The following is a 17,293-nucleotide window of genomic DNA, read 5'->3' as shown; positions in this document are numbered from 1 at the left end:
ATGATGATTCTGATGGTCTTTTCGGTGCCAATAAATCCTTGAGCAACGAAAATTTCTTTTCACTGCACAGACAGAAAAACAGCGTATTTCCAGTCTTCCTCAATTATGTTGGCCTCCACAAACTGTGCAAAACGCTCTTCATAATCCGCGGAGCTCTCGGCAACTTTTATGAAACAAAGGCCCGATTCCGTGATAATCACTGCCATCTTTGCTGACTTCAAGTCCTTCTCTTTCATTAATGATCTCATCCTCATCAGCAAATTGTTGTGGCTGAGCAGCCACCTGTGGGATTTCGAAGAAGCAGAAAGGTCATTTTTAAGGACTCATTGAAGCCACGGTTAAGAGAAAGACAAAAGTTTAATAACGTCTTGGTGGCTATGCACCCAAACATCAACAAGCTAGCCAGCTCAAAAGTAAATATCCACCAGCAGTTGGCACTAGTGCTCTTCTTTGTTTAACACATACTGTGATACGTGTCCCGAGCTCTCATCAGCGTCGCCCTGGAAACTGAGCAGTCACACCTGCACCTGCTCGTCACGGGCTGAGTGGCCACACCTGCGCCCCATCAAGCTCTGGCTACATAAACCCAGCAAACTAACGCAGATGTGAGAGATGTCTCCGCAAGACTCGCCTAACCCGATCTTCTATTGTTTCTACAGAGAGCAGTGTGTGGCCGCCAGCCCCACCGCACAGAGCACCAGTTGAAGAGGAAGTCGAGCACAGAGCACCAAACCGCCTCACGCCAACCCCCTTTCACCGCCTTTTCATTAATAAAATCCACCCTTCGGGGAAATTCCCTGCATCCTCGCGTTGTGTCCTTCTTCACCCCACCACACTGGTGGAGAATGTGGGCAGGACAGTGAAGAAGTCATCAACGGCCCCTCCACACGCAGTGTTACCCCTTTTGGACTGGTTTGGATTTTTATTTTTATTTGTCTCCTTTCCCCTGTGGCTCACGTGCCTTCTCTGTTTCCCCCAGGTGGCGCTCCTCCCCCAAGGATGGAAGAGCTGCTGAAACACCTCACCGAGGTGAACATCCGCCAGCAGCAAATTATGGGGCCCATGGCCTCCCGGCAAGGGGAAACTGAATGTGAGCTCGCCGCGCTCCATCTGGCCACTGCCCCGAGAACTCCACTACCTGACTCCCGTGTCCAGGCAACGCAGTTGCTGCCCAAAATGTGCACGGTTACGTAACGATGTATCTCCAGACGTCAGAGACTATGGCCAAACGAGAGGTTTTGCCCAAGGATGAGTAGGCACGGATCGTTGCCCTGCTGTTAACAGGAGGGGCACAACGGTCATACTTTGCGCTTCCTCCGGAACAAAGCGCTTCCTACGAGGAGTTGAGGAAGGAGATACTGGGCCGGATGGGGCTATCGCCGATCAGCGCCGCCCAACTCTTCAATGAGTGGACCTTCGACCCACAGCACCCCACTCTCTGGGACGACCTTGGCTGGCAGGCTGCGCCGTGCACATGGAGAATGCGGGTGGAAGTGAAAGTAAATGGCCGCCCGTTCCTCGCCCTTCTTGACTCCAGCAGTGTGGTCAGCCTGGTCAAGATGTCGGTCCTACTTCCGCGAGCTGAAGCCAAAACGAAGCTGCCCATCACCTGTGTGCATGGTGACACCCGAGAAGTACCTGCGTGGTGGGTTACCATCGCTGTGCAAGAGGAAGCCGAGAACTGCGCACCAAGCTGCCTAACGCCAACCCCCTTTCACAGCCTTTTCATTAATAAAATCCACCCTTCGGGGAACTTCCCTGCATCCTTGCGTCGTGTCCTTCTTCGCCCCGACACAATATATAACAGATCTTCCTGAAAAACTATCTATGCCATATGGTCCTTATACAACTCAATAATCCCCAAAACATAATTTTGATATGTTCTTAACATTAAATACACCACACTGTAGGCCTAATATGTTCAGAACTTCCTGGCCATACTTTCATTTTATATAACATACAGATGTATTCTACACCCTATGAGCTCTAGAGGCAGCAGGAAGGAAATTTGTTTGCTAGACGTTCCTATATGATGTAGTGTACAATTCTTACTGGATAAACTACTACACCACCCTTTGCAATGCAACTATATAATGTGTGAATGTAATAATAAACTTCATTATGCTCTAATGATTCAAGTGCAGACTGCCCCAGATAGCATGTAGTAATCGGCCTGAGCTCTCCTGCTCTGTGGCACCCTCGGCTCAGACTCGGCATCGGCGAGTGTTATCTAGGCCGAGTGTTTTAAATGTGACTTAATACCTTTACTGTATCTTATAATGCTAAAGCGTTAGTTCACCCAAAAATGAAAATTATGTCATTAATAACTCACCCTCATGTCGTTCCAAACCAGTAAGACCTACATTTATTTTCGGAACACAGTGTAAGATATTTTAGATTTAGTCTGAGAGCTCTCAGTCCCCGAGAAGAGTCCGTCTGCAGACTGCAAGACAGGGGCGTTAACTTGAAGTTGGCGTACCTTAACGAAAGAGGCGTAACTTGATGTTGTTCAAATCACACAGAACCACGCGAGATGTCAAAACGAGATTTTGTCGGGATGCGTTCGAAACCGCATACCATTTAATTAGGCACTTAATTTCAAGTACTAACTTAACGAGCGCTAAAAGAGTACATACTCTACAGCCTAAATGAGTATGTATGAAGTATGAATGCAATTTGTATATCATCATCCGCTATGTTGATCATGTGACCTACAAAGTTAAAACAAGCACAAAAAACTTAAAAGATATAAGTGACAGGTTTAATTAATGTATTTGTAAGTATCTTGATAATGAAGAACATTGCCCATGTTGTAGTCTTGTTGAAGAAACGGCTGCCTTTTTATTTTGTGATTGTAGTATAGCCAATACTGTTGATTTAAATTTTTTATATTTTTTAACTCCACTAATGTGATCAAGTGTTATCCTTAAAGCATTTTTTGATTATTAGAGAAAACCCAAATTCGTTATCTCTTGAATATTTTTTTCAATTATTTTACGTGAAAAAATGTCTTGTATAGTATCTCATACTTTGATGAAAATCATTATTATGATTGTTAATTGTTAGATACAACCGTCTTACCATGATCTTTTATGTAATAATTTGGCAATAACAATAAAAAAGAGGGTCAGGTGCACAAACACCACACAGCGACTCTGCAATATCTGCACCAAGGGTACTTGGATCAGCTGCTCGAAGATCTCACCTTTGGAGAAGACTGTTGATTTGATTAGTTGATTAGTTGATTAGTTAAACTAATGCAGTTGATGTGAATACATCAATTTTCAGTCAAGCAATTAATACATGAGTGGATAAAATATTTAGATTTTATTTACTGAGAACAAAAAAACATGCCTAAATGATTAAAACAATGTATAAAAGTTAGCATGACAATAAATGCATAGATGTACAAGTCAACAACACATGAAACAAAGCGTCATTCAAACTTATTGTTCTAACAATCATGTATTTACAGATGGTGAACCCAACATCCTCCTGCCATCTGAACACAGCTGATACAGTTCTGCTGCTGCACTTCACAATCTCACTCTTCTCAATGGGGATGTCGTTGAGCAACAGGATGAGGAAGACCTTGATGATGGCTCTCTGAACCACACAACCTTGAAGCTAGAGCAGGGGAACACTTGCAGGACAATCTGACTGCTGTGTCTGCTCCAAACTTTCGTGTGTCTGCACCCCATGAGCACGACTACCTGAAAAACATTTACACAGAGTTTACAAGTACATGCATTGATTTAGTACTTTTGTAGTGGGCTAAACCACTGAAGTAGTTCAAATTTATAAATACATTATAAATTTATCCAAAGTGACTTATAGTGCATTCAGACTAACAGTTTTTACCTAACATGTGTTCCCTGGTATTCAAACTGAGGATGAAGACACCACAGTAGCATCTGGTCCTGATGAGGCAGAAAAGGGCAGGTGGAGTGAGGGAGCATCTCATCTGTGACTCTCGATCATTTCCAGGATGATGCTGTGGTCTTCTCCATCCTCAGTGCACACACCAGTCTACGGACATTTTCATGTCCTACAAAAATACACATACACAATACAAAAAGTCATTACATTATTCTTTTGTTTCAGGTTTTCCCTTTTTTCACCTTTCCTTGCAGGTCCTGCTCCACCACAAAAGATCTGCAGCAAATGCACAGAAATCAACAATAAGAAAAGAGGTTTAATAGTTGTTTAAAATTACATTAAAATAAAATAAAACTAAAAAGATTTAAAATGTTTCATTTATTTTTGTAGTGTAGCTACTTACACAAATCCTTTGATGGCAGCATTCCTTCATCAGTTTCTCTGCAGCAGGTAAACACACGTGTCTCATCTGTCTCTGTAACATCCAGACAAGAGTCAGTCTCCTCTGTCATGTATCTGTGATATACTGCATTTACATGTTGAGTTAATAACTGATGTAACTCACTTTTTATCCAACACAAATGTTCCTTAAATTATCAATTTTGCAAATGGACAAATAAAATAGATAACTTATGTTTAGTTACTTTACGTAGATTTGTTTAGTTACATGACTTACACTCATCTAAAGCAGTGTTGACAAAAGTGAATTCTACACAATGTCACACACACACATCGCTCAGACACCTGTTTCATGTCTGTTAGATGTGCTCATCTACAATACTTATCAAATGTTATCCAGTCAGATGATAAATAGACGTTTAGATTAAGCCTGTGAATCCTGGGGATAACGTCTTTAGACCTTTTGCTTATATGTTGCTTACTTTACGCCTTAGTTTTAATAAATTATAAACTCCAAAAACAATACCACTGTATGAAAATGACTTATACACTTCAATTTAAATAATTATTTCTGGGGAAAAAAATATTCTCACCGTTGTCTCTCACAGACAAACAAAAAAATAACAAAAACAACAACCTATCAATGACACTACTCATGTGTTTCCTGGTGATTGTACAGTACGTTACTAGAGTAACAGAGATACGTTTAAGACTCCGTTTGGATGACTGCGCTGTCAATCACGGTATGGCGCAGCCTGCTATTCTCAAAGATAATTAACTGAGTGCGCTGAATATGCCATGCAAAGGGACAGACAATTACGCAAAAAGCGTAACAGTTTTTCCGCCTATTGCGTAACACGCTCTCACTCGGTCCATTCAGTACTTTCTGTTTGTGTTCCTGACGCCGTCAACAGGAGTGCATTCATCAGCCTCAGCAGCAACTGGAGCTGGGAGGAGTTGGCAGGTACGGTGTTGTCTGACCTTATTTAGGCCATAACAACATCATACACGACAGCGTGTTGAATAATAACCGCCGTCTCGTTTTTTTGCCCACGGGAAAAGTCGATTTTGAAACCCACGGCCACTGTTAGCGGCTTGCTGATTCACTTGTTTTCCTGCATTTGCTGGACAGGTTAAAAAACGGGACAGGTGGACTTTAGGTCGTAAACCACGAACCCACTTTAGCGATGGACATTACCGTGGTTTTGGGCTGCTCTCTGGGTGCTGTACTTGGGGCTGTGATCCTTGCATCTTATAAACTGGGCTTACTTTACCAGCTGTTTCATAAGGTATGGGACATTGTGACAAATCTGCATTATAATATATAAACATTTCACAACGTAGTTTGACATCTATCTATCTATCTAGTAGTGACTTTCACAATAATAATAACATGCATGTTTAATAACTATAAAATAATTGTAAATTACCAGGTGAAGAAGCACAGTTTTGCACAAGGGTGTGTGTCAGGTGTACAAGAGTATGGCTACTCTTGCGTAACAACAAAAGCAGGACTTGGGTTATTGTTGATTTATTTATGTATTTTCACCAACAACAAAAAAAAGGTGCTGTAATGCTCTAATAACAGGCCTGCTGTCACCTGGCCAGACTCCCAACACTAACCAATTTTTCACCTATTTTAAACATTTGTATTGCATTGCCAGAAATGTATATCACCGCTTATGGTTTTGTTTGTAAGGAATAAGTAAACAAGTAAAACCGGTAATGAGTGTCTGGAGAAACCCTGTCTAGTTTATTTTTTTGGAAGAACAAAGGAACAAAATAAGATTTGACTGGCATTATTTTTTTTTAAACATTTCCAAAGTCAAATGACAGCTTTGTGTGAAAACAGATTGAATTGAACTTTGTTAGTAGTTTTTACTTACTGATGATTTTCAGCTCCAGTGAGCTGCTAACTGCTCTGATTGGATCGTGTGAGTTGAATTCAAATATCAAATCAGTCTGTTTCGGGAACAAATTATTCATAGTATTTGTAAATGTACAAATAATAAATGATCGACTGATCCATTAAGAAAGATCTGACAAATGATGCATTAATTATTAAAAGTTGGCATGATTTTTTTTTTATAAATGCATGCTTTAGGTCTTCTTGTGATCTTTTTGACCTCACAATGTTTAATCAAAATGTCATAACTGGACCTAGACTTCTTTTCCAATCATTTAGTCCCTTAAAACTGCTCCTGCAAGCTCACGTTCATCTGCCTCCCGTTCTCAACATCCAATCAGCAACTGATTCATAGAACCAAGTCCGGCCCTAATGTTTTCCGTCACACTTGGAAGCATTGAAAATAAAAAAAAATGGTGTATAAAGATTTCACTCAGAAATTAGTAGTAAATTTCACAAAAAACAACAATTTGAGCAAGTAACATTGCATTAAATATGACATTTTGTAGTAGAAAGACTACAATAGTATTTTATCGTAAAATGTACTACAATAATCTTTGTTTTATTTACAACTTCTGCAATCTTTTTTTCCCCATAAGTTACATTATGAATGAAAGTATCTGTTGCTACATCTGTTTCATTGCAACTTTAATATTCATCATTCCCAGACTGAGACACAGAGCCCTCGACATGGAGGAGAGAGCGTGGCGGAGGTTTTGCGAGCTCATGGGGTCAAATTTGTCTTCACGTTGGTAGGAGGACACATCTCACCCATCCTGGTGGCCTGTGAGAAACTGGGCATCCGCATTGTTGACACACGCCACGAGGCCACAGCTGTGTTTGCTGCTGATGCCGTAGCAAGACTTTCCGGTAAGACTGAATCAAACGACAGAAAAGCGGACACATCATGTTAGAAGAAGTAGGAGAAGCTGATAATCGTTGGTTTTGCTGCTATAGGTACAGTTGGTGTGGCTGCGGTGACGGCGGGGCCAGGACTGACGAACACAGTGACTGCGGTGAAGAACGCTCAGATGGCCGAATCACCGCTGCTTCTGATTGGTGGTGCCGCTGCTACTCTCTTACAGGTCAGGAAGTGCTGTACAGACTGTGAGTCACGTGCACTTCATGTGCATGTCACCTGCATGTTTGCTCTGTGCTCTGGTTGGCTTATACTTCTATACCTTGATTTTCGGGGAACTAGCCTTGAAACATGATAGCAAGGATTTGATTTTTAAAATTAAACCTGTATGACTGTTTGGTAGTTAACAAGTTTGATATCCATTTTATGGAAGCACCCAAAAGTCGCAGACAATGAAAAATATGATTATGACAATTATTACAATTTCAAGTCATTGGTGTGGAAAGGCTTTTAATGATTTGAATTTCAGTGTAATAATTGTTGGGTGTCAGCTGCATCATACTCTTTATTCATTGGTCATCAGTATTATGTCTGATGGTTTCTTTGCAGGGAAGAGGTGCACTTCAAGATATTGACCAAATGTCCCTCTTCAAGCCTCTCTGTAAGTTCTGTGCATCAGTGAGGACCGTGAGAGAAATTGTTCCCACTGTCAGAAAAGCCTTGGCCATCGCACAGTCTGGCACACCAGGTACATCTGCGTACATTTGTGCAAATCCAAGGAAATTTAGTTTTTTGGTGGGTAACTTTATGAATTGAACTATATATATATAATAATTTTTTCTTCTTTTTTTTCATTCAATTCATATAATGTTACCCAGCAAAAACATAAATATGAATTTAATTATATATAATAATTATTATTATTTTTATTTATTATTTCAGTTTAATTCCTATGAAAACAAAAAATCCTTGGATTTGCACAAATCATATTAATAGAATGTTTCAATGTCAAAATAGCAAATTTCATACATGTACTTTATACATTCATACATGTTTTTTTGTTTCATCTCATTGAGCAACTTGAATTGCATTTCTAAGTTATATAATTATATGTAAATGAGTGCTGTTTGTAATTCTGTAGTATAATTCTACAGTGTTTTTTCTTTTCTTTTCCACAGGCCCAGTGTTTATAGAGTTTCCCATAGACACACTGTACCCTTACCATGTGGTGGAGAAAGAGTCTGCCCCTAAAAACACTCCCAAAGGTCTGATGGGGAGAATCATTGCATGGTATAATCATTTCTCACTATCGGCTTGCTGTGATAGTCGGTGCTGACGGTGATACAGCTGCAACACCAGTTACGTCACTTGCCCACTGCCGCACTGGCCCCCGCCATTTTTTTATAGTAATGGCAATCATTTAGTTAAGTTAGAGAACAGACACTACAGTTAAAAACTGAACGTGGCTGCTCAATGCAGTGAACCGAATGACAGTCGTATCACAGATCAGCAGCAGCAGTCAGATTTCATTTATCACGCGAGCTGACTGACAAGAAGAGTGAGATGAGACAGGCAAAACCATGGCAGAAGATTTAGTTTCAAACAAAATGCAAAAGCACCTAGCTGTTTGGCTATATATATACAGTACAGACCAAAAGATTGGAAACATTACTATTTTTAATGTTTTTGAAAGAAGTTTCTTCTGCTCATCAAGCCTGCATTTATTTGATCAAAAATACAGAAAAAAATGTAATATTGTGATATATTATTACAATTTAAAATAATTGTTTTTAAATTTATTATACTTTAAATTATAATTTATTTCTGTGATGCAAAGCTGAATTTTTAGGATCATTATCACATGATCCTTTAGAAATCATTCTAATATGATGATTCATTATCAAAGTTGGAAACAGTTCTGCTGCTTAATATTTTTTCAGAACATGTGATACTTTTTTATGATACTTTGATGAATAAAAAGTAAAAAAAGAAGAAGCTATGTTTTTAAAATATAAATATTTTGTAATAACAATATACACTACTGGTCAGTAATTTTTTTTTCTCTTTTTTTAATAAAATCAATACTTTTATTCAGCAAGGATGTGTTAAATTAATAAAAAGTGATAGTAAAGAAAATATATTATTAGAATATATATTATTCGAATTTTTATTTTATTTTGAATAAATGCAGTTCTTTTTAACCTTTTATTCATCAAATATATTAGATAGCAGAATTGTTTCCAACACCCATAATAAATCAGAATATTAGAATGATTTCTAAATGATCATGTGATAGACTGGATGTTACATGTGACACTGAAGACTGAAGGCTATTTTTTTTAAAGTATATTCGAATAGAAAACTATTATTTTAAGTTGTAATAATAATTCACAATATTACTGTTTTTTTCTGTATTTTTGATCAAATAAATGCAGGCTTGATGAGCAGAAGAAACTTCTTTCAAAAACATTAAAAATAGTAATGTTTCCAAACTTTTGGTCTGTACTGTATATATATATATTTGCCATTTATCTAAAGTGATTTTGTAAGTTGTTTCTTATTTATAAGGTTCCACAGTGTAAGCTGATTTTTTTTACTGTATTTAATCTTTATGTAATTTATTTATTTTTATTTATCAAAGTGTATGCCGTGCCTCCAAGCTTTCTTGTACGTTTTGCTAATAAATGTTTTGTTTCTTATTTATTTGGTTGCGCAGTGTTTGCTTATTTTTATTTATTAAATTTTTTTTTTACATTTAAACTTTGTGTAAGTTATTTATATTATATTAAGCCTAGAGCATGGTGTATTTTTGTTCGGTTAGTTAACAAAAGTTCTATGTTTAATATAAGTGAGTTTGTTGTTGTCCTTTCAAGCAACTGACTCCGAATTGCCTCTAAAGTGAAAGTAAAATGCGCGCGGGCATTTAGAAGCTGTTTAAAAGTGAAGGAAAGTCCCCACCCCACGGTGATACCATTATTACCGGTATTGCCACACGTTAATTAAATTTCTTCTCTGTCACAACCCTACTATTCACATACTGTTATTCCTGCACTTGATGTTGTTATTAAATGACAAATGATGTTTTTTAATAACTTTCTTTAGCATGACTGAAACAGCTGTCATTCTTGTCATCCCATAGGTATCTCCAGAATCATTTATCAAACTTGTTTGCTGGAGCATGGGAGACATGTGATCTGTCCCCACTTCCTGTTCACATCCCACATGCCACAGAGGATGAGGTGAAACTTCTCTACCCTGTGTGGCATATATAGTATTGGAAGATAGACAGTAGATGCAACTGATCATGTTAATGATAATGACACAAGATTTTATCATCATCATCATCAAGTCTCAATATAACACATAACATAAACTAGATAGATCACTAACTTGTAAGAGTAGTCTAAATATTTTATGTAACCGACCCCAGTAAAGAAACCTCAAGAAATCTAAAGGGGAAATGTTGAAATGTTGACTTCTGCACCAAATACAGAAGATAAGATCACATTGCACTTGAGTGGCTCTTCACCCTTTACTCTTCCCAGGTCCAAAGGTGTGTGGAATTGGTGAGCAGAGCCAAGAAACCCGTCATACTGTTAGGCAGTCAGGCGACATTGCCCCCTACACCAGCAGATGATGTCAGGTAAATGGAGTAGCCTTCTCTTCAGATGTTCATTGAACAGTTCACGGGTCACATTGTCAAGTCTGTAAAACTCTGACCTTTGGGTCACTAGTCCAGATTTACCCACTACAACACCTCCTGTAAATTACAGTAATGTTGACATATTACACGAATCCATAAATTGCCAGTCAAAAATGTGGGCACACCTGCTCAATGTATGAGATAAAGTGTGAAGAATAAGATTTTGTAGTGAACAAAAATTCTAAATACATCAATACCATCCATGTTTCTTCTTCTTTAGTATCACTCACAATATTTTATCTAGATTCATGAAACCAGTCCTGGGACGCTTTAAAACAGTACTGAAAACAGTCATGTATGGTGACTTCACCTTCCACTGTCCATTTTATCCATTCATTTTTTTTATTTTTGTCTATGTAAATGCACAGGCACATCTGTGTAAAAGTTATTTACAAATGACATTTGACCAAAATCATTTCTAAGAAACATAAATTGAGTATGTGTGTCCAGAATTTCCAAACCAAACCAACAACAACCACTGATTTACATCATTATTCAAAAGCACCCATAACCTATGACTGAAGTCAATTTTTTTGATATTTTTTGCCCTCTATGCTTCTGTCACAGAAAGGCCTTAGAATCTTTAGGCATTCCCTGCTTCCTGGGTGGAATGTCCCGAGGGATGCTGGGAAAGAACAGTCCACTTCACATTAGACAGAACAGGAGAGATGCCTTGAAAGAGGCTGACCTTGTGCTGCTGGCAGGTGGGCAACATCACCACTCACTGAACAGTTGGAATATGTGCAGGACCCTGGGTTTTGCATAGTTAGGGCCCGAGCACCGCGGTGCAAAGACCCTACCGGTATTGCTTAGTTTAATAGTTCTTGTTCCTGAATGTGTTTGTTTTGGTGCATAGGCACGGTGTGTGATTTCAGACTGAGTTACGGTAGAGTACTGAACAGACGGAGCAAAATCATCGCCGTCAACAGAGACAGGAGTCAGCTACTGAAGAACTCAGACATGTTCTGGAAGCCAACAGTGGCTATTCAAGGTGAACAACTACATTTTTCTTTTACATAATATATTAAAACACATAAAAATGTAACTATAACATAAGGAGATAAAATACATTTTTACAAAACAGTGACAAAATACATTTGCATTAAAGTGCTCATATTATACTAATTTACAACATTCTAATATTTTGGGGTGTGCTAGAATAAAATACATTATGTTTCTCACACTGTGCTCTTTTCACCCTCTTCCTGAAATGCACTTACCCAACTGAGTGGGCCAGAGTAACTAGTGTGCAGACATAATGCAAATGTATAAAATGGTGACATAGCTATTTCATGTAAATAATGGTAGGACTACAACAAAGTGTTTTCCTATTGGAGAGATACTTTTAACACTAAAGAAACACTAAATTAAAGCATATTAGATACCTTAATACTAATAACTCTGTAAGCAGTTAATCAACTAATTCACTAAAATGAAACTATATCATGTATCCTGTTATTTAACAAGGTTTCCTTTTCCAACTTATTTAGGCGATGCTGGTTCTTTCCTCCTGCGTCTCTCAAAAGCCCTGAAGGGACACAGATGTCCAGAGGAATGGCCTAGGAGCCTGAAAGAGGGAGATGCCATCAAAGAGAAAGCTAACAGGTGATCTTACCTCTCCTGCTTGGATTCTCAGTCTCTAGAGAAAGAATCAGGCCTACACTGCATGGCCGAAAACATACAATCAAATATTTGCCAGTATTCCCTCCTGTTAATTAGAAGCGATGTCTGTCCATATTCTTTTGGCTACGTTTGATGTCTTCTACCCGTTTAGTTTCTCATAATGCCCATGTTTGCCTTCAGAGCAAAAGCGGATGAGAAGACAGAGAGGCATGTGAACCCTCTGAGTGTTTTGCATCGTGTGGATGAGCTCTTGGCTGAGGACAGCATCATAGTGGCTGATGGGGGTGATTTTGTCGGCAGCGCTGCATATATCATGAGACCACGGGGCCCGATCCGCTGGCTGGACCCAGGTTAGCCGTCACACACGAAACCAGTGTTAAGTCTGTAGACTGTGAACATTTGAACAACTTTAAAAGAATCCACAAAACAATTCTGATTCTATAGAATATAATTATCCATAGAATAGAATCATCCTCTATTATTTCTGAACTCTTATGGAAGTTTTTTTTTTAATGTTCACAGTTCTAAGCTGACTCAGGCTTCTTTGAATTTACAAACCCCCACACATACTGTACATTCATTACACACACTTATCCATTTTTTTCATTTAAAACAAACAAAACCTAAAAATATTATCCCCAGCGGTTCTCAATTCCAGTCCTCGTGCAAACCCTAGTATAAAAAGAAGTAACTTATATAATTTTAAATCAAGACATGATCATTATTATTTCTTTCATGTAAAGTGATTTGTGCTGCGCAGCGTCTTTAAACACGGACAACTGTGACATCATATACCTCTGTAAATTAATACAATTTAAATTCACGTCTCGCACACTTCAGTGCACTTTGATTGGAACATATACGGTCGCTTCGAACTGGAATCATGCTGCAATATCATGTGATGTCCACTTCGCAGGGCACTTACGTTCTGATAGAACAAACGTCTGAAGCGCTAAGAGAAACGTACAAAATTTGCAGAGCAGAGGGGCGCGAGGACTGGAATTGAGAACCGCTGAGTTAAAGCAATACCAGATTATTTTTAGGCACTGCGTAATATCACTGTGCCTGCTGCACCCATGGTACGGCCACAAAGTTCATTGATTATTACGTCGGAATGAGAGTATAGTTCCTAGCCATATCGGCCTAGAAAAATTACATTTTCCATTTTCAGTCCATCTTAGTACACGATATAACTACAAAAGAGTTCGATTTTAAATAGGAAAAATATAGAAACTCCTTGGTCATTTTTGAGCGAGATGCTAGCGGTCTAATCAGATTCAATGATCTATGCTAAGCTAAGCTAAAAGTGCTACTGCTAGACCCGGAGATCGGCTGAATGGATTCGAAAATTGTAAAACTCAACTGTTTAACTCTAGGTGACTTGGAAAATGAGCCTATTTTCAAAAATAGTGGAGGGTTCCTTTCAGAGTCCAGCTGTGAAGGGAGATGATGCTGATGACGACGTTTCGAAAAAGTAGTTATACGTATAAGACTACCCAAACCTTAAATATTAATTACTAATACACAAACAATCAGTTCCACTAAAAAAGAAAAGAGAACCACATTCAGATCACTTTCCATAATTCGCACCACTGTAGTCTCTACTTTCAGGTCAGGTTGCTGTCCATCCAAATCTCACTAGCCAATGAGAGTAGACTGTTTTTAAGCCCGCCCACGTGAGATTTTTGTGCCATTATGGTTAGGGTGACCATATGCGCCATTTATACGAGACACGTCCCAGCCAGGATTTTAATAATGCCTAAAACATCCAGAGCAGTTTGACCAATAGCATGCAGGTATTGTACATAATCGACCAATCGTGGGGCTGCGTGTGAGAAGGTGAGATCTAGAGGGGATGCAAATATGCGCACGTGTTTGTTCGTTCGATTGACTTGAAGTGTTGCTGCACACAAATCCAAAAAAAAAAAGTGCGCCACAATGCTTCAAGTCAAACGAACGAACAATCATGTGAAAGGAATTCGAAAGCATGAGGAGCCGTCTGCTCTGCTCTTTATAGCATTCATGAATGTTACACAACGATCAACCTGCACAGTGCAAATAGCCAAAACCTGGATATTTTAGGCAATATTAAAATCCTGGCTGGGATGTGTCCCCTATGAACGGCGTATATGGTCACCCTAATTATGGTGCATGAAACGTTGCAGAGCATAAAAACTTCAAAGTGTACTAGAATTGTGGCAGCATATTCATAATCCACGATTTTGCCATTTTATTTGAATAACATGTTTCAGTGTTTTCATTTTCAGAGTGTTATTATAGTTTTGGAAATTTCTTGAAAAGTCAAATTTAGTTTTGGTACAAATCTAATTCCACAACAATTTCTAGCTCTGACAATCCACTCAAAGTGTTTGTGTTCATCATGACTTGTGGCTTGTCTTTGCACCAGGGGCCTTTGGGACTCTGGGTGTTGGAGGAGGGTTTGCTCTTGGAGCAAAGCTTTGTCGTCCTGAGTCTGAGGTAAGGTCTTAATCTCAGCGTGAAATAATTTTTTTTTTTTTCAGAGCACCAATTTAGTCACAATTCAACCCTAGTCACATTATTGGGGTGAAAAACAGCTAATATCTTGTTGACAGGTATGGATCGTTTACGGCGATGGTTCCCTCGGATATAGCGTGGCTGAATTTGATACCTTCACACGTCACAAGGTTAGCAACTTTAACAAACATAACAAGCCTTTAAAGCACTGATTGCAACTTTTACAACATCAAGTTCAGAATGTATTCAAAAATGTATTAATCTATGCATACCTCGTCTAGGTCTTCCAAATTACAAATTAAGATGCCTGAAATGACTAAATTAAAAGATTTCTTGCACTGAAAGTCCATTGAAACTTTGGCTTTGCACTTTCAATGGAGGGAATGATAAAATAAGAGAATATTATAAATATTTTCATTTGTGTTCTGATAAACAAAATGTATATTGTAACTTTGTTTGTTATAACCAACTTTAATATTTTTTGTGGAAACTGATGCTGGAATATGGCTTCAAAAACATCCTCGCTGTGGCTTCCACCTGCTTTTCTCTTGAAAACTTGTATTGACTCCCTTGTCGTCTCACGTCAGACCCCAGTGATCGCTCTGGTGGGAAATGATGCATGCTGGAGTCAGATCTCCAGAGAACAAGTGCCTATGCTCGGGAGCAACGTGGCCTGCGGTCTTGCCTTTACAGGTGAGAGAGGCTTTGGCACCTTCATTAAATGGTTATTTACTGCATGTTTAAATGTCAATGCTATGTTTAGAATCTGCAGTAAAACGTTGTCTTCCGATCAACAAAAATGTTTCATATTATGATCAAGCTCTTTTCTAAAGTGAAATATTGTATGTTGAACATTCATAGTGATGAGTTGCATCATGTGCTGTTCTGTTCCATTTCCTACTTGCAGATTATCATATTGTAGCCGACGGTTATGGGGGCAAAGGTTACCTGATTGGCCGAGAGGATGAGTCGCAACTTGATGACATCATTAAAAAGGCGCAGAAGGAGTCTAGAGAGGGAAAGGCCATTCTGCTGAATGTTCTGATTGGAAAGACCAGCTTTAGGGAAGGTTCAATCTCAGTTTAGAGAGAAACACTGTGCACCATCCTGCCTAGATACCCAAAGTCTTTCTTGTGTTGTAATGCTTAAAATATGCCACAGGACACACCCCTTATATGGATTCAGCAGCTTTTTAAAAAGAGATCAAAGCAAAATATCAGATGTTCGAAAAAGTTTCGTCCGTTATGTTGTGACTAATACAATGTTCAAAGCAAAACTCTAAAGAACAAGTCTCGGTCATAGTTCATCCCAAAACCAAAATAAGTAAATGATATGATGTAAAAAAAAAAAAAGAATCTTGTGTTTTGGATCATTAAGAATTTTTTTCAAGTACGACATTACATATTCCCCCAACTCTCATTACCTTAAAGCAAAAAAGGGAAAAAATAATGATATATCATTGAAATTGTATTTTAAAAAGAATTTGTATACAATGGTAGTATTTCTTGTTCTTTAATTTATGCAACAAAAAAAAATTTAAATGACGTACTGGGCAGTATGTAATATTACATTGTACAGTAATAAAAATATATATTCATAAATATTGTCATTACTGTACTATTTCGGGCTGAAATGTGAGCTTGGACATGTTTTGCAAGTACTTTTTTCATTGAGCTGAAAAGGAACAAGCACAGTGCCTTTACTATGTACAATATTTTGTAAAATACTAGTAAAATCTGAATCCATTTCAAGATTTACAGTGTGATGGTCCAGTAAATTTTATATATATATATATATATATATATATATATATATATATATATATACAGTATATATCACTTTATATATGACTTTATTGACATAATAATAATAATGCAACAACGGAATACTTGCGTGTGTTATGTGAAGGTTTCTGCTTTATATAGTGGAGAACCGGTAATTACTGAATGTTAAACTGGTCTTGTTCAGAATAATTTTTGCTAGAAATAATTTTCCAAAAACAGCATCTGCTGCTATTTTGGACATTAATATTTCACTAAGTAATGAATCAAATGGATCTGTGTTTGTTTATCTAGAAATATCAATCTAAACCAAAGTAATATCCTAACAAATACTTGGAAATGCAGTCCTGTTTTTGCTGCAGTATCACACCTGGATATACCATAATAACTCTCCTCGGTTTGTGTTTGATCACTGCAGCATCACCTACAAAATGACCATTTGGATATGGCTACATAATTTATCAACATTTAATAAATGTAATAAAATCCCTAAAGAACAGTCTTACAATTGTTTTTGCTTTTTTTCCTCAAAACACGAGCCACTAGATGTCAGACAGACTATGCATCTACTAACCCATGAGGAATCATTCATCAGCTAGTAGTAAATACTACCTGTGTTAAATAAATTCTGAAGAATTTGGTAAAAA

At 38.1% G+C, this 17,293-nt stretch overlaps 1 protein-coding gene and 1 long non-coding RNA gene across 2 annotated transcripts; one reads left to right on the top strand and one right to left on the bottom strand.

Moving 5' to 3' along the window:
- Positions 1-3,412: 3,412 nt before the first annotated feature.
- Positions 3,413-5,527, bottom strand: LOC132155880 (uncharacterized). Its single transcript, XR_009437357.1, has 5 exons — positions 5,421-5,527; positions 4,872-5,254; positions 4,283-4,352; positions 3,862-4,155; positions 3,413-3,713 (listed from the first exon to the last, which is right to left on the bottom strand). It is a non-coding gene; the product is annotated as an uncharacterized LOC132155880 (long non-coding RNA).
- On the top strand, positions 5,432-16,664 carry LOC132155879 (2-hydroxyacyl-CoA lyase 2-like). Its single transcript, XM_059564630.1, has 15 exons — positions 5,432-5,567; positions 6,853-7,054; positions 7,142-7,269; positions 7,653-7,791; positions 8,222-8,333; positions 10,183-10,282; positions 10,589-10,686; positions 11,314-11,450; positions 11,603-11,737; positions 12,237-12,351; positions 12,550-12,719; positions 14,777-14,847; positions 14,964-15,035; positions 15,453-15,558; positions 15,773-16,664. Exons 1-15 carry the CDS (start codon positions 5,466-5,468, stop codon positions 15,949-15,951), a joined length of 1,866 nt encoding a protein of 621 aa, XP_059420613.1. The 5' UTR covers positions 5,432-5,465; the 3' UTR covers positions 15,952-16,664.
- Positions 16,665-17,293: the final 629 nt, after the last annotated feature.

The sequence above is a fragment of the Carassius carassius genome, chromosome 13 (genome assembly GCF_963082965.1).
Source record: "Carassius carassius chromosome 13, fCarCar2.1, whole genome shotgun sequence".
Classification (NCBI taxonomy): Eukaryota; Metazoa; Chordata; class Actinopteri; order Cypriniformes; family Cyprinidae; genus Carassius; species Carassius carassius.
This window is presented reverse-complemented; position numbering and strand designations above follow the sequence as displayed.

What these genes read in the sequence shown, in the direction of transcription:
- LOC132155879 (XM_059564630.1), top strand. Translation starts at nt 5,466, where the DNA reads ATGGACATTACCGTGGTTTTGGGCTGCTCTCTGGGTGCTGTACTTGGG. An exon ending in TTTACCAGCTGTTTCATAAG is followed by an intron (nt 5,568 to 6,852) that starts GTATGGGACATT and finishes CATCATTCCCAG; the next exon opens with ACTGAGACACAGAGCCCTCG. An exon ending in GATCCGCTGGCTGGACCCAG is followed by an intron (nt 12,720 to 14,776) that starts GTTAGCCGTCAC and finishes TCTTTGCACCAG; the next exon opens with GGGCCTTTGGGACTCTGGGT.